Source organism: Hyperoodon ampullatus (genome assembly GCF_949752795.1).
Source record: "Hyperoodon ampullatus genome assembly, chromosome: 20".
Classification (NCBI taxonomy): domain Eukaryota; kingdom Metazoa; phylum Chordata; class Mammalia; order Artiodactyla; family Ziphiidae; genus Hyperoodon; species Hyperoodon ampullatus.
This window is the reverse complement of record NC_136933.1, coordinates 3,509,533-3,527,607: the sequence shown is the minus strand read 5'-3', so window position 1 is coordinate 3,527,607 and position 18,075 is coordinate 3,509,533. Positions and strand designations below refer to the sequence as shown.

Genomic DNA, 18,075 nt, shown 5'->3' with positions numbered 1-18,075 from the left:
AGTCCCGTACCGGATAAACCCTAGGAGAAACACACCAAGACATACTAAAACTAACCAAAATTAAATACAAAGAAAAAATATTAAAAGCAGCAAGGGAAAAACAAAAAATAACATACAATGGAATCCCCAAAACGTTAACAGCTGATTTTTCAGCACAAGCTCTGCAAGCCAGAAGGGAGTGGCAAGATATACTTGAAGTGATGAAAGACAAAAACCTACAACCAAGACTGCTCTGCCCAGCAATGATCTTATTCAGATTTGATGGAGAAATTAAAAGCTTTTCAGACAAGCAAAAGCTAAGAATTCAGCACCACTAAACCAGCTTTACAATAAATGCTAAAGAAACTTATCTAGGCGGGAAACACAAGAGAAGAAAAAGACCTGCAAAAACAAACCCAAAACAATTAAGAAAATGGTAATAGGAATATACCTATCGATAATAACCTTGAATGTAAATGGATTAAATGCCTCAACCAAAAGACACAGACTGGCTGAATAGATACAAAAACAAGATCCATATATATGCTGTCTACAAGAGATGCACTTCAGATGTAGGGACACATACAGGCGGAAAGTGAGGGAATGGAAAAACATACTGCATGCAAATGGAAATCAAAAGCTGCAGTAACAATACTCGTATCAGATAAAATAGACTTGAAAATAAAGACTGTTACAAGAGATAAGGGAGGACACTACATGATGATCAAGGGGTCAATCCAAGAAGAAGATATAACAATTATAAATGTTTATGCACCCAACATAGGAGCACCTCAATACATAAGACAAATGCTAACAACCAGGAAAGGAGAAATCGACAGTAACACAATAATAGTAGGGGACTTTAACAACCCACTTACCCAATGGACAGATCATCCAAACAGAAAATAAAGAAACACAAGCTTTAAATGACACAAGAGACCAGATAGATTTAATTGATATTTATAGAACATTCCACCCAAAAGTGGCAGAATACACTTTTTTTCAGGTGCACACAGAACATTCTCCAGGATAGATCACATCATGGGTCACAAATCAAGCCTCGGAAAATTTAAGAAAATTGAAATCATATCAGGTATCTTTTCTGACCACAATGCTATGAGATTGGAAATCAGTTATAGGAAAAAGACTAAAAAACACAAATACATGGAGGCTAAACAGTGCACTACTAAATAACAGAGAGATCACTGAAGAAATCAAATAAGAAATAAAAAAATACATAGAAACAAATGACAACAGAAACACAACTGAAAACCTATGGGATGCAGCAAAAACAGTTCTAAGAGGGAAGTTTATAGCAATTCAATCTCACCTCAAGAAACAAGAAAAGGGCTTCCCTGGTGGCGCAGGGGTTGAGAGTCCGCCTGCCGATGCAGGGGACACAGGTTCGTGCCCCGGTCTGGGAAGATCCCACGTGCCGTGGAGCGGCTGGGCCCGTGAGCCATGCCCGCTGAGCCTGTGTGTCCGGAGCCTGTGCTCCGCAATGGGAGAGGCCACAACAGTGAGAGGCCCGCGTACTGCAAAAAAAAAAAAAAAAAAGAAACAAGAAAAGTCTCAAACAATCTAACCCTACACCTAAAGGAAGTAGAGAAAGAAGAACAAAGAAAACCCAAAGTCAGTAGAAGGAAAGAAATCATAAATATCAGAGCAGAAATAAATGAAATAGGAATGAAGAAAACAATAGCAAAGATCAATAAAACTAAAAGCTAGTTCTTTGAGAAGATAAACAAAATTGATAAACCTTTAGCCAGACTCACCAAGAAAAAAAGGGAGGGGATGCAAATCAATAAAATTAGAAATGAAGAAGAAGAAATCACAACTTGACACCACAGAAATACAAAGGATTATAAGAGACTACTACAAACAACTATATGCCAGAAAAATGGACAACCATGAAGAAATGGACAAATTCTTGGAAAGGTACAATTTTTCAAGACAGAACTAGGAAGAATTAGAAAATATAAACAGACCTATCATAAGTAATGAAATTCAAACTGTAATTAAAAGTCTTCCAACAAACAAAAGTCCAGGGCCAGATGGCTTCACAGGTGAATTCTATCAAACATTTAGAGAAGAGCTAACACCCATCCTTCTCAAACTCTTCCAAAAAATTACAGAGGGAGGAACACTCGCAAATTCATTCTACGAAGCCACGATCACCCTGATACGAAAACCAGAAAAAGATATCACAGAAAAAATTATAGACCAATATCACTGATGAACGTAGCTACAAAGATCCTCAACAAAATACTAACAAACAGGATCCAACAACATATTAAAAGGATCATACACCATGATCTAGTGGGGTTTATCCCAGGGATGCAAGGATTCTTCAGTATATGCAAATCAATCAATGTGATACACCATATTAACAAATTACAGAATAAAAAGCATATGATCATCTCAATCGATGCAGAAAAAAGCTTTTGACAAAATTCAACACCCATTTATTAAAACTCTCCAGAAAATGGGCAAACCCATTTTCTGGAAATAATCCCATTTACCATTGCAACAAAAAGAATAAAATACCTAGGAATAAACCTACCTAAGGGGGCAAAATACTTCTACTCAGAAAACTATAAAGCACTGATGAAAGAAATCAAAGATGATGTAAACAGATGGAGAAATACGCCATGTTCTTGGATTGGAAGAATCAATATTGTGAAAATGGCTATACTACCCAAAGCAATCTACAGATTCAGTGCAATCCCTATCAAACTATCAATGTCATTCTTCACAGAATTATTGCAAAAATTTTTACAATTTGTATGGAAACACAAAAGACCCCAAATAGCTGAAGCAATCTTGAGAAAGAAAAACAGAGTTGTAAGAATCAGGCTCCCCGACTTCAAACTATACTACAAAGCTAGAGTAATCAAGACAATATGGTACTGGCACAAAAACAGAAATATAGATCAGTGGAACAGGATAGAAAGCCCAGAGATAAACCCATGCACATGTAGTCAACCTAATCTATGACAAAGGAGGCAAGAACATACAATGGAGAAAAGACAACCTCTTCAATAAGTGGTGCTGTGAAAACTGGACAGCTACATGTAAAAGAATGAAATCAGAACACTCCCTAACACCATACACAAAAATAAACTCAAAATGGATTAAAGACCTAAACGTAAGACCAGACACTATAAAACTCTTAGAGGAAAACATAGGAAAAACACTCTTTGACATAAAACACAGCAAGATCTTTTTTGTCCCACCCCCTAGAGTAATGAAGATAAAAACAAAAATAAACAAATGGGACCTAATTAAAGCTAAAAGCTTTTGCACAGCAAAGGAAATCTAATCAAGACGAAAAGACAACCCTCAGAATGGGAGAAAATTTTGCAAGTGAAACAATGGACAAAGGATTAATCTCCAAAATATACAAACAGCTCATGGAGCTCAATATCGAAAAACAACCCAATTAAAAACTGCGTGGAAGACTTAAATAGACATTTCACCAAAGAAGACATACAGATGGCCAAGAGGCATATGAAAAGATGCTTAACATCACTAATTATTAGCAAAGTGCAAATCAAAACTACAGTGAGGTATCACCTCACACCAGTCAGAATGGCTATTAACAAAAAATCTAGAAACAGTAAATGCTGGAAAGGGTGTGGTGAAAGGGAACCCTCTTGCACTGTTGGTGGGAAGGTAAATTGATACAACCACTATGGAGAACAGTATAGAGGTTCCTTAAAAAACTAAAAATAGAACTACCATATGATCCAGCAATCCCACTATTGGGCATATACCCTGAGAAAACCATTATTCAGAAAGAGACATGTAACACAGTGTTCATTGCAGCACTATTTAGAATAGCCAGGACATGGAAGCAACCTAAATGTTCATCAACAGATGAATGGATAAAGAAGATGTGGCACATACATACAATGGAATAGTACTCAGCCATAAAAAGAAACGAAATTGAGTTATTTGTAGTGAGGTGGATGGATCTAGAGTCTGTCATACAAAGTGAAGTAAGTCAAAGAGAAAAACAAATACCGTATGCTAATACATATATATGGAATCAAAAAAATGGTACTGCTGAACCTAGTGGCAGGGCAGGAATAAAATCGTAAACATAGAAATGGACTTGAGGACACGGGGTGGTCGGGAAACTGGGGCAAAGTGAGAGTAGCATCGACATGAACACTACCAGATGTAAAATAGATAGCTAGTGGGAAGCAGCAGCATAGCACAGGGAGATCAGCTTGGTGCTTTGCGATGACCTAGAGGGTTGGGATGGGGAGGGTGGGAGGGAGGCTCACGAAGGAGGGGATACAAGGATATATGTATACATATGGCTGATTCGCTTTGTTATACCGCAGAAACGAACACAGTATTGTGAAGCAATTATGCTCCAATAAAGATGTATTAAAAATTTTTTTTAAGTTTTTTGTCTCATTATATATTGAGTTGGAATATTTTGAAATTTTGAAGTAAAAATAGACTATAACTAATCATGTCTTTAGGGAAAAGGTTTTTTAATGGTTTGACTTCACCTGTGAAGAAATTAAAGAGAAACTTGTTTCATTTATAAGTAGCATTTTTATGGTGGTTCTAAAAGTAAAATATATGATAATGTTTGTAATGAAATTAATTTATTATATGAGTAATGTATCTAAATGAACAGGTTATACCATATGGGGAAAGAGATGTTTTTGATTCTTGTGTAATAGAACACTAGTAACCAGAGTATTACCTGGAAATAATCATTTGTTGGTTGTCTTTTCTTCTGTCTCACATTTGCTGCCTTTCACTATTTTGCTTCAAAATGCTTGATTCTTCCATTCATCAGATAGTTGTATGAGTTTGGACAACCACAAGCAGTTAAGTTGCTAAATGATTGGTTATATAGAATACCTACCAAAAATGTGTCTATGTTGCTGTCTTGTGACTTCTTTTGATACTGTGGCTGGGCAATTTATGTGGAGTAATGAGACTTTGGATGCTTGATGTTTGCTGTAGGCATTTTCGGAGAGTTCTCTTAAAGTCACTCCAAAAGGATCTACATGAGGAAATGAACTACATCACGGCAATAATTGAGGAACAGCCCAAAAACTATCAAGTTTGGTAAGATGAAAATAGGAAGGAAATAAGTCACTATGCTAATAGTACCTGCCAATGGGTGACAAAACCATAGGGAATTGTTTGTTTCTTTATAATTACAGTGCTTGCATTGGAGCTAATGTCACCAGTCTTAACAGTGTTGTTGGGAGTAACTGAGGTAACTTTATGTTTAGTGCTTGAAGTGGTGCTTGACCCATAGTTAACACTCAAATGTTTGCTGCCGTAATTATTTCAGACTTCCACATTAGCACGTGATAGTACTAGAGTCAGGAAAATATTTGAGTGAAAAATCTGAAAAAATGTTTCTATTCAGTGTGTTATAAAATGACTCTCTGGTGTTTCATCTTTTATTCATTTGTTTATTAAAAATTTTTTATTGGGCTTCCCTGGTGGCACAGTGGTTGAGAGTCTGCCTGCCGATGCAGGGGACACGAGTTCGTGCCCCGGTCCGGGAAGATCCCACATGCCGCGGAGTGGCTGGGCCCGTGAGCCATGGCCGCTGAGCCTGCGCTTCCGGAGCCTGTGCTCCGCAACGGGAGAGGCCACAACAGTGAGAGGCCCACGAACCCCCCCAAAAAAAAAATTTTATTGATGTTGGGGGTACAAAGATGAATGAGACACCATCTAAAAGGGAAAGCAAATAATAAAACCAGTCATTTTACAGTGCAGTGTGAAGAATATAATGGTAGGGTTTTTTACAGTGTGTATTTGTTCTAAAACTTAAGCCCCTAACTTAGCTTAGACAAGAGGATGGGGGAGCAGGACAAGGTGGGGGAAAAGAGAAGTTAAGGAACAGGAGGACAGAGAACAAATGGGGAAGAAAGAAAGAGTCCGCACAGTGCCCAGCATTCAGTGAGCCCCCCATGAATGGTAGCGACTGTGGTGATGGAGGTGGCGGTCGAGGAGGAGGAGGAGGAGGAGACGAGGTGGCGTTGCCGTGGTCATGGTGGAGGAGAAGCAGCAGTGTGGTGTCGTCAAGAGCTGTCTCCACTTCTGTGCCACTGACTGCCTGCTCTTCATGCAGGGCTTGCCTCCATTTGATGTTTTCCCAGTGTAATGACTGGCACACACACCACCCTGTCTTTATGCCTGAGATTAAGGATGATTTCTGAGAAGAAACACTGCTGAGGCAAAGAGAATATTCTGGGGAGAAGAGACATGAAAGAGCTTGGTGCACTCCGGGAACTGCATGTAATTCATGTGATTAGAGTACATTTGGGGGCCCTAGGACGAGATCATAAAGGGCCTTATGAACATTGGTAAGGGTTTGGGGATTGATCTTAGCTGCAGTGGAGAGCTCCTGACATTTTAGTTAAGGAAGTAGTATGATTAGATTTGCGTCTTAGGAGCTTTACCCTGACAGCAGGGTGGAGGATAGCGGAACAGGCTCACAGTTCTGGCGGGCCATGGCAGTGCGGGAGCCAGAGGAGAGTGTGATAGGGTATGGGAGAGAGAAGGGTAGATGTGAGAGAGGTTTTGGAGGCAGAAGCAACAGGCTTTGAAGATAAACTTATCAGGAGAGTGACAGAGAAGAATGATGTCTATATTTTTGGCTTGACCATTGGGTGAATGGTGGTGCTGACCACTTGGGGAATTTTGGGAAACAAAGCAGCACATTTTGGAGAAAGAAGGGTGGATTCAGTACTAGACAAGTAGAATTTGATGTGCTTATGGAAAACCTGTGTAAGGGTGTCCAGTTGTCCAGTAAGTGACTGAAAAATGCTTCTCTGGAGTGGCCGTCACAGCTCTGGATGAGGACGCTCAGGGAGAAGTAGAGAAGGTTGGGGACAGAACACGGGTGAGCATCAGCGTCTGAGAGGCAGAGGGGTGGTCCAGGACGACTGCGGAGGGAAACCAGAAGCCAGCGTCCTCACAGGAACCAAGAGAAGGGAGAGCTTCAGGGAGGAAGGGGTGGGTGGCAGGATCAGCTGCTGCTGAGAGGTCGAGGGGAGCGGGGGCTGGAGGTGACCCGTGGGACTGTTAAGTGGGCGCTTGCCAGTGACTGGTCACCAGGGGCGGGGCGGGGCGGGGCAGGGGTGGGAAGAGGAAATGAGCCCCGGAGCAGGGCTTGAATCGCTGTTGAGAAAGAAGACGGAGCAAGCAGCTGGTCACGGCTGTGTCTTTGGGTTTTGTTTTTCCAACGTGGCAAAGACTTCATGGTGTGGGGAGAATTACTAGAAAGAGAGAAGGTGAGAATTCTGGAGAAAAGGGGGCTAGAGTAAGGGCTTGCTTGGAGTTGGGAAGAGATCCAACACGTAGGTTAGCCTTAGGAGAAGGAACAGCTCCCCAGCTGTGGACACATGTGGAGAGTGAACTGCTCTCTGGCCCAGTTGGCTAATAATCATCTGCATGATCAAATACGGTCGTTAAGGAGTACAAACCATAAGTAGGTACTTAATTTTCAAAGAATTAGAACATAATAGATCTGACTGTAACTGAACAGTTGGCAAAGCATGGATGTGCTAGCTGTTGTGGATTTCCATTTGTAGACTTTTAAACAACTTCACCTCTGTAGCTTCTGTCTTTGTAAGTGTATGATGGTTGCATTCCTGAGAAATTGCCTTATGAAAGAGTTGTTTTAGTGACAAAAGTGATTAGCTAGAGAGTTTCAGTCCCTCATTTAAAAGACATCGACCCTTCGGAATTAAGGTGCTTTTATATAAATATTTGGAGGTTATAGCTCCAGAAGGGAGTTCCCTGGTGGTCTAGTGGTTAGGATTCGGCGCTTCCACTGCCATGGCCCAGGTTCAATACCTGGTCGGGGAACTGAGATCCCACAAGCTGTGTGTTGTGGCCAAAAAAAAAAAAAGTCCAGAAAAGTACTTGAAGAGATATATAAACTATGTACCATTTTATCTTAAAAACAAATCCAGACATCACAAGCATTCTCAGCATTTGATTACATCTAGTTTTTGCTGAAGAGAAGTAGCTTCCTTTTCTGGACACTGCAGATTCTGTCATTAACACGTTGTCACCCATCATTATGAAAAAATATATATAAAGACACCCAGAGTGGGCTTCCCTGGTGGCTCAGTGGATAAGAATCCACCTGCCAATGCAGGAGACATGGGTTCGAGCCCTGGTCCGGGAAGATCCCACATGCCGCGGAGCAGCTGAGCCTGTGCACCACAGCTGCTGAACCTGCGCTCTAGAGCCTGCATGCCACAACTACTGAGCCCACGTGCTGCAACTACTGAAGCCCACATGCCTAGAGCCCGTGCTCCGCAACAAGAGAAGCCACTGCAATGAGAAGCCCGCGCACTGCAATGAAGAGTAGCCCCCGCTTGCCGCAACTAGAGAAAGCCCGTGTGCAGCAATGAAGACCCAACACAGCCAAAAATAAATAAAAATTTAAAAATTTAAAAAGAAAAAAAGAAACCCAGAGCAGCTGCTGTTGGAAACTTAGCAGTTTTTAATTACAGTACATTTTAAATTGCCCACTCCGCTAGTTGCTATTGTAACTAGTATAGTACAAGTAATGCAAATCCTGTATGCCAGGTCACTTTTTATTAAATTCACTATGAAAATTTATGCTGTAAGATCAAACCCCTGTATTTAATTTAATACTCTTTAAATCATAGAACATCAGAGAGAGCTTCTTAGTATTTTGTTCTGAGAAGTCATTTTGACACACTGGAGGACCTAATTCTTAAGTTTTTCCTGAATTATAGAATTTACCAGTAACCTGGAAAAATAAATTATTACTGTGCTCACTGACTTGGAAGACTTATTAAATTATTTGGAAACCGTTCCCTCTAGGATCTTCCTCTTGGTAGTATCTTGCCTTCTTAATATTCTCTAAGATGAATTTTTAGATTTTCCATGCATGTAGAATAGGTCACCCATTAAGCATTAAATCTTTCCCCTTTCCCCCATCATCCCTGCTCACTTTTAGTGTAATGAATACTAATGGGTTTTTTTAAAAAACAGCTTCACTGGGCTTCCCTGGTGGCGCAGTAGTTGAGAGTCCGCCTGCCGATGCAGGGGACACGGGTTCGTGCCCCGGTCCGGGAAGATCCCACATGCCGCGGAGCGGCTGGGCCCATGAGCCATGGCCGCTGAGCCTGCGCGTCCGGAGCCTGCGCTCCGCAACGGGAGAGGCCACAACAGTGAGAGGCCCGTGTACCGCAAAAAAAAAAAAAAAAAAAACAGCTTCACTGAGATATAATTCACATATCATGCTATTTACCCATCTAAGGGGTATATATGTGCAGCCATCACCACAGTGAATTTTAGAACATTTTCACTAATAGATTTTTATAAATATTTCAGCTAAAGAAAATTATAAAAATAGAACCCAATAGAGAACTCTTAGAAGTATTTTCCTGGTACAGAAGCTCCTCTTTTGACAAACTTGCAACTTGTCATAGCTACTTGCCAGAGAAGAAGTGAATTCCATTCTGCCCACAAACTGGTAGAATAAGAAGTTGCTTGAATGGTGGCACTTAGGACTTAAGGAAAACTGACAGCATGTTGATAACCAGAGGGGCTTCCATACTTCATAAAATAGTATCACATTTCCCATAATCTCATTGTGACATCTGGGCATGTTGAAAAATTCTTTCACAGGGTACTGTGGTTGTCAAGAGATAACTGTACTTTCAGATTTAGCTTGAGATAAACCTTTAAGCTCTTATTATCTGGTTTCATTTTACGTGCAAATCACTGTTTTATGTTTCTCAGTTGTTACTTAGTGTTCTGAAATTTTTTCTCTTAGTGTTTATTCTGTAGTACCTTTTCTTTCTAGTAGAGTCTTGAGAATTAGAGATAAATTGCTGTTTCTTGAGTGTCCCTCCACATCACCTAACCCATGCAGCAGATACTTTCATTTTGGGGTAAAATTAACACGGAACTTCTTCTCTTGACTTTAGGCATCATAGGCGAGTGCTAGTGGAATGGCTGAGAGACCCATCTCAGGAGCTTGAGTTTATTGCTGATATTCTTAATCAGGATGCAAAGAATTATCACGCCTGGCAACATCGACAATGGGTTATTCAGGTATTGCCTTTCTTGTGTTTTACAGATTTTTATTTTTTTAACTGAATTAAATAATTTAATTACTATTAAATTGTAGTATACTTAAACTGAAACACACGTATAGATCATTACAAACAATATATAATGATTAAGAATTATTCAGATACTTAATTAAATCTGACATCCTTCATATTGGTTAACCTTTATAATCTCTTTGGATATGTTGGTGAGTAACTTCACATTAAAGAAGAATAATAGTGACTTTTAAAATACTTTTTGGATTGAATTTGTGTCACGTATTTGCTAGCAAATTGAATAGAAAAAGTAGTTGTAAATTTTTAATACAGCTGTGTTATTTTAATTAACAAGGACATATTACATATTAAGGTTTTACATGCATAAACTTTGAAATATGATTTTACTGTAACTGTTGTATATTTTATTTCTGCCCACTTGTTAAAATTTTATGCTAAGTCCTGAATAGAAGAAAACAGTTATGGGACTTCCCTGGCGGTCCACTGGTTAAGATTTCGCCTTACAATGCAGGGGGTGCAAGTTCGATCCTGTTCAGGGAGCTAAGATTCCCCCATACCTTGGGGCCAAAAATCAAAACATAAAACAGAAGCAATATTGTAACAAATTCAATGACGACTTTTAAAAATTGGTCCACATCAAAAAAATCTTTAAAAAAAAAAAGAAAAGAAAATAGTTATAACTCCCACTCTGGGCATTTTTATTTATTCCAGCAAACAATTGTAGTGTTGTGTCCAGTGAATTTTTTCCAGGAATTGCTACTTTCTGCACTGTTCATTATACCAAGAGTATTTCACCAAAAAATTTATTGCTTAAAAATTGAAACTTTTCCAAATTTGATTAAAGGAATACATTTTGTAAAGACATTTAGTATTTTTATTTTTTTATGAAATTCTAGTTTTTTGCTAGTATCAAATAAGCAACATATCTCCGTTAGCTTTTTCATAGTTAATGTCCCCAACTTTTGCAGCATTTGTACATTTTGACCTTTTATTCCTTTTTCAAATTGTCTTTGTTGGTTCTCTCCATAATTTTTTAAATTAAAACAGCTTTGTAATGTAAAAATTTATATCTAAATCCAATTGTATATTTATCTACATGTATTTTAGCATTTTTTAATACTTCCCTTTTACTTAATATATGTAATAATGTCAAATCACATCAAATTAATATACAGTAGTACAGTTAATCATTGTCTTATTACTGAGTTTGGTTTTTTTCTTCCACATTTTTACCGTAAACAATGCATAAGCATTTAGTTAGATATACTTTCTTTTCTTTTTCTTTTGATTTAATTCTTTAGTTCTTCGGTCAAAGTTAAAACACGCTGCTTGGTATCTAAATTGTTTTCCACAAGATGCTACTGAATGACAGCCACTCTGGGTGCTCACCGTCACTTCCTAATTTTTCCTTCCTCATCGCCATTCCTCTGTCTTTGATGACTTTTCTTTCCCTGCCATTTCCTTGACCTTCAGCATCCCTCTCCTCCAAATATGTGATGAGTCCATGTCTTCAGTTCTACCTGCTTAGCTTTGCTGAAGTTTTATTTATTTATTTTTGTTGTTAATAAATGATAGGACATTTCTAATTGGATGTTTTATTTTGTATTTTCTTTTAGGAATTTAAACTTTGGGATAATGAGCTGCAGTATGTAGACCAGCTTCTCAAAGAGGATGTGAGAAATAACTCTGTCTGGAACCAAAGATACTTTGTAATTTCTAACACTACGGGCTACAATGATCGTGCTGTATTGGAGAGAGAAGTCCAGTTAGTAATCTTCACTTGTTCACTCATCAAAAGAATATTTGTGTGCCTACCACGTCTCATGTTACTACTGAGATACAGGGCATAAAGGCGTTGGGATACAGCCAAGATCAAGATTGCCCCAATCCTACCCTCATGGAAGTAATAGGACAGAATACTTAGGTGAAACCTATAATGATAAATTTACGAATAATATAGTGTATAGCAGCAGTCCCCAAGCTTTTTGGCACCAGGGACTGGTTTCGTGGAAGACAGTTCTTTCACGGACCGGGGGTGGGGTGGGGCCGTGGCGGGAATGGTTCAGGTGGTAATGTGAGCGATGGGGAGTGGTCCACTGCCTGGGGGTTGGGGGCCCCTGGTGTATAGTAAACCTTTACTTTGTAGTGCCTTAAGTTTCTTAAAATATTGTTGCTACTGTAGATTGAGAAGAACTCAGATTTCATAGTGTCTAGGAAGCTTTATTTTAAAACTATCTCATTAAATTTTAGATAACAGTCCCCAGAGTGCAGGGTTTGGGCCAATGAGTCTTTGTGGTCCTGTGCATTACAGGATGTGTGGCTCCATTCTCAGCCTTTATGCCCTATTATCTCAGTAGTAAACCCCTCCCCAGCCCAAATCACCCCCAGTTGAAAACTGCTCTAGCATACAAAATGCTGTTACAAGATCTAGAAATTTCTGAATTGGCATGAATTTCTATATTCTGTCCCTAAACCTCTTTTCTGACTTTGTCTAATTTGTCTCAGTGTCTTGTGTGAAATTTGAATATGTTTATTGTCTTTATAGCCTGATGAGATTATAGTCATACTTTAATTATAAAAGTTGTTTCAACAGCTCCTAGGAAGAGCTGATTTTATGGTACATCTGCCTCTCATCTCCCTTGCCCTTACTTCTGCGTGGATCAGGGCAGTTGGCTCTAATTTTATCTGTTCTATATATAGGGTTCTGGTGACTTAAATTTTAAAAAAGCACACACACGCAGTCTCCAATCTAGTGTCCTATATTAACTCTCTTCTCCAGGCTTCTTTTTTTATAATATTCATAATTTTGGTAATGCTGAATGAGTTTATTATTACTTTCTGTGGAAAAAAATGCCGTTAAAACAGCACTGCAACAAAACTAAGATTACTAAACTTTAGTCAGTCACTAACTCATTTGAGCAAGCATATAGTGAAGCAAAGTTCTGTACTTCCCTTGGAATTTTTTGTAACTGGATCTAAATTACAATTAATAATCTGGTTAAGGGGAAGAGAAAAGTAGGGAGCGTCCATTTGGAATGGAATCACATCATAGTTTGCAGGTACTCTTGTTTTGGAATATAAGAAATATGCAGTTGTTGGTTTCTTGTTTTTATTCTTTGTCTATATAATCTCCATGCTTGTCTATTTTTTATTATAGCTTCCAAGATTATTTAGTTCTTTTTCAATGAGTCATGATTCTTCTGGCATAAGTAGATCTTAGACATTTTCCCCAAGATTGCTTCAGCAAAAAAAGGACAGTCTCCTTGTTGTGGCTGACATTTCCTTCAGAGGGAAAGCCTAAGTGAAAGGAAGTCTCCAACATTAACTTCTTTTCCATTTGTGAACTGAGCCTTCGTATTACTTTGTAAATAAGAATTGACCATTGCAGCCACGAGGGAGTCTCTAATTCAGATATAACCCAGGGAGGTACCAAGTCCACCAGCAGAGATCAGTGAAAGCTCATGTCCAGGCTGTGCCCCCATCATAGGAAGACTGCTTCTCATTAGTGCACTGCTCTTGCAGAGTTACACACATGTTTATTTGTGTTCTTTTTCTTACAGGTACACTCTGGAAATGATCAAACTAGTACCACATAATGAAAGTGCATGGAACTATTTGAAAGGGTAAGAGGTTGTTTTTGCTTTTTTTTTTTTATCCTGCTAACATGAGTCATCGTGGAATATGTTCCATAATCAGATTCCAAAAGGACACTAAAGAATTTTCCATTTTTCTGGATCTAAGAGCAGAAGTGTAACAGCGTTACGACAACACCCAGGAACAGTACCTCCTACCCTTTCCTTAACCTCCCAGGCACATACCAGCACAGTTTTTAGAATAGTCCATGAGTAGACAGTGACACAATTTTAACTGCATTTATGAATCCTGGGGTCTTTATGTCACAGAACGGAATACCCACACCAGTTTCTGTTCAGCTCAGGATCACGGGAAGATAAGACAAATCACTTACAAACAGATTGCACAGACGCATAGCCACCCTTTCTGTTGTCATTTCTGGAGATCACCTGTTACAAGTCTCACTCCTTAAATCAGCAAGGTTTCTCTTGCCACTGATATCACCCGGCTCCTTGTCAAACTTAAGGGTCTCCAAGGAAACAGGCCCAGAGAGCACAAAGCATGGAGCTGTCACATTTGGAGATCTGTCAGAGGTTGGGGCCTATAATATCTGGAGAGCTAAAGGGATGAATAACCATCTCAAGACACAGAAATGTCTCTCCTGTTTTTTTCCTTCACTTTTAATTTTAAGAAAATGGAGTTTTTTTCCTTTAATTTTATATGTTACAGTTTGACTTACAAATGATTATGTTTAAACTTCATTATTCTTTTTAGCTAATTTTACCCAGCTCTTAATTATGCATGATAAAGCTCACATTTAATTTAAAAATTTCATTTCATTTCAACCTCATTCAAAATGTTTCCTTTTCTTGCTTATATTACAGGGGTCATTTTCTCTTGATCTTTCTACTATTTTTGTTCTTCCTTCTAAAAATTGGGAATAATTTTTTTTTAGGATTTTGCAGGATCGTGGTCTTTCCAAGTATCCCAACCTGTTAAATCAATTACTTGATTTACAACCAAGTCACAGTTCCCCCTACCTAATTGCCTTTCTCGTGGACATCTATGAAGACATGCTAGAAAACCAATGTGACAACAAGGAGGACATTCTTAATAAAGCATTAGAGGTAAGCTGGCAGGACTCAGTGATTTCTTCTTGGAATCTCAAAGCTGGGTCTGCCCAGCGACACGAGTATTCACGCCCCTTTCAACACAGCCACTCAGAATTCCGTGCAGGGCTATTCTGCTGTTTAGGGTGACACCCATATCACTAGTGCACATAGTATGTGACTCTAGTGGTGTATCTCATTTGATCACGACCTGAATGAAACTGTGCTAGTCCAAATGCATTTGCCCTAGGGATTGAATTACACATTTCCTTTAATGAATTTTTGTTGTTCATTTTCAGTTATGTGAAATCCTAGCTAAAGAAAAGGACACTATAAGAAAGGAATATTGGAGATATATTGGAAGATCCCTTCAAAGCAAACACAGCACAGAAAGTGACCCACCTACAAATGTACAGCAATAACACCATCTAGAAGAACTTGATGGGATGCTTTTATTTTTCTAAGAGACTCTAACGCAGGAGTTAAAAACCAGAGCGATCATCCCCTTTGCCTGTGGTGTGAAACGTACATTACACGGGCACTGCTTTTTAACATGAATCCAGTGTGATGCTCCTGGGGTGCTGCTGCTGTTCAGACTGGTTCTGAGTGATTTGATTCTTGTTAAGCAGAGTGATTCAGGGGAGGGAGGAGAAACAGGAAGTCCCCAGAGGAACTTGGTAGCCTTTCAGCATTCACTGTAACCCCGTAGCAGCAACTGCCCTATAAACGGTGTATGTGTCAGGATTTGCAGCGTTAATGTTTGCAGGCAACGCATATGTAAAGGACATGAGTCACTTACATTTCAGTTCAGAAAGCAGGGAGTGCAGTTGTTCCATTAGAGCTGCTCTGCCACACTCACAGTACCTTGCTATCACTGTAACCAACTAATGCCAAAAGAATGGTTTTGTAATAAAATTATAGCTGTATCCTAAAACAATGCCATAGTGGTTTGACTTTTTTTTTTTTCTTTGCTGTACGCGGGCCTCTCACTGCTGTGGCCTCTCCCGTTGCAGAGCACAGGCTCCGGACGCGCAGGCTCAGCAGCCGTGGCTCATGGGCCCAGCCGCTCTGCGGCATGTGGGATCTTCCCGGACTGGGGCACGAACCCGTGTCCCCTGCATCGGCAGGCGGACTCCCAACCACTGTGCCACCAGGGAAGCCCCTGACTTTTTAAATAGCATTTAACTATATACAGGGGACATTGTCTCAGCTTAGAAAAGCAATTGAGGAAGGATATATTGCTATAAAACTGAAGAAACCAGAAACATGACTATGTTAAAGGAAATGTAATTAAAATGTGAAGTGGTCGGTTCTTGACTACAAGCAACAAAATTCACTCAAGGTGGTTTAAAACTCACAGGGTTTATTGAGGTATATAGGTAGCTCACAGAATAATGACCCAATCTTCTGAAATATGTCCCAAAACCCCACTGCAGAACTGGAGCATCACATTGCTGTTGCCTGTGCTGGGATCAGGAACTGCTGAGCGAGGCCGCCAGCTCCATGTCCACCTCCACCACCTCCCACGCAGGCTTACCTGCTTCCCTTCCCACAGGACGTGGCTCCAAAGTAAAGGCTCACTTTAGTGCATCTGATTGGAAAGAACCTGAAGGACATCGAACACCCTTAACTGCAAAAAGGAATCTGGGAAATGTAGTTTATAGCTTTCCAGCCTCCACGCTTCAGGAAGACATGCTAGAAAGGAGTTGAAGGTTGAACAAGCGAGTGTCTGTGTACTTGCACGTAATTAAATCTCACCTTATCAATAAAGAATTTTTGTTCAGTGTTCAAAGCACCAGACTATAACTAAAGAATAGAGTAGAATAGGGAATTCCCTGTCAGTCCAGTGGATAGGACTCAGCCCTTTCACTCAGGGGCCTGGGTTCAATCCCTGATCAGGGAACTAAGATCCTGCAAGCTGCGTGGTGCAGCAAAACAAACAAACAAACAAAAAAACCAGTTATCTCAAGAATTCAGAAAATAACGATTTTTTAAAAAAATATTTATTTATTTATTTGGCTGCACCACGTCTTAATTGAAGCATGTGGGACCTTTAGTTGCAGCATGCGGGATCCTCAGTTGCAGCATGCGAACTCTTAGTCGTGGCATGTGGGATATAGTTTCCTGACCAGGGATCGAACATGGGCCCTCTGAATTAGGAGCACAGAGTCTTAGCCACTGGACCACCAGGGAATTCCCACAATATTTTTTTTAAACTTTTTTTCTGGCCATGCCACACAGCTTGTGGGAACTCCCAATAACAGTATTTTAATAATTCCTGGAGAAACTACCATATGACCCAGCAATCCCACTCCTAGGCATATATCCAGAGAAAATCATAACTCAAAAAGACACATGCACCCCAATGTTCACTGCAGCACTATTTACAATAGCCAAGACATGGAAGCAACCTAAATGTCCACCAACAGAGGAATGGATAAAGATGTGGCACATATATACAATGGAATATTACTCAGCCATGAAAAGGAATGAAATAGTGCCATTTGCAGAGACGTGGATGGACCTAGAGACTGTCATACAGAGTGAAGTAAGTCAGAAAGAGAAAAATATCGTATAATATCGCTTATATGTGGAATCTAGAAAAATGGTACAGATGAACTTATTTGCAAAGCAGAAATAGACACACAGATGTAGAGAACAAACATGGATACCAAGGGGGAATGGGTGGGGTGGAATGAATTGGGAGTTGGGATTGACATATATACACTACTATGTATAAAATAGGTAACTAATGAGAACCTACTGTATAGCAGAGGGAACTCTACTCAGTGCTCTGTGGTGACCTAAAAGGGAAGGAAATCTAAAAAAGAGGGGATATATGTATATGTATAACTGATTCACTTTGCTGTACAGCAGAAACTAACACAACATTGTAAAGCAACTGTACGCCAATAAATTAAAAATAAACACTAATTAAAAGAGCGGTCTGATTAAAAACAAACAACAACAAAAAAAACAAAATAACTAGGATAATGGTGAAAAAAATTCCTTGAGAAAATATACTTTGTGGGTATTTAACATTTTACATGTCAGTTTTTGTTTTTAAACTCCAAAAATCTCTGAATTTATATTTGAAATTTTCATAAAGTGTCATCCCTATGTAGACAATTTCAAAGGTGTCATGAAAAAAAATTGTACAGAAAAGTTTTCATAAGATGGCATTTACTCTCAGAAACTACCTCGTCAGTGTCCCCAAATTGATTAGATTCAGGGCTGCTGACTCAACAAAGCTCGTAAGAGACTGTTTAATAAAAAGCGTAATGGCAGTTTACTAATTTACGCTGAGA

The 18,075-nt window shown here is 39.4% G+C and overlaps 1 protein-coding gene across 1 annotated transcript in view; it reads left to right on the top strand.

Annotated features, from left to right (window-relative positions):
- Window positions 1-15,695, top strand: part of FNTA (farnesyltransferase, CAAX box, subunit alpha) — a gene marked incomplete at its 5' end in the record, with an annotated part of 30,290 nt that extends 14,595 nt beyond the window's left edge. The window contains 6 exons of the mRNA XM_079726510.1: window positions 4,972-5,076; window positions 9,945-10,071; window positions 11,702-11,850; window positions 13,646-13,708; window positions 14,614-14,785; window positions 15,067-15,695. Of these exons, the coding sequence (XP_079582636.1) occupies window positions 4,972-5,076; window positions 9,945-10,071; window positions 11,702-11,850; window positions 13,646-13,708; window positions 14,614-14,785; window positions 15,067-15,189 (739 nt within the window). The 3' untranslated portion in view covers window positions 15,190-15,695. The remainder of the gene's footprint in view (window positions 1-4,971; window positions 5,077-9,944; window positions 10,072-11,701; window positions 11,851-13,645; window positions 13,709-14,613; window positions 14,786-15,066) is intronic.
- Between the last annotated feature and the right edge of the window lie 2,380 nt (window positions 15,696-18,075).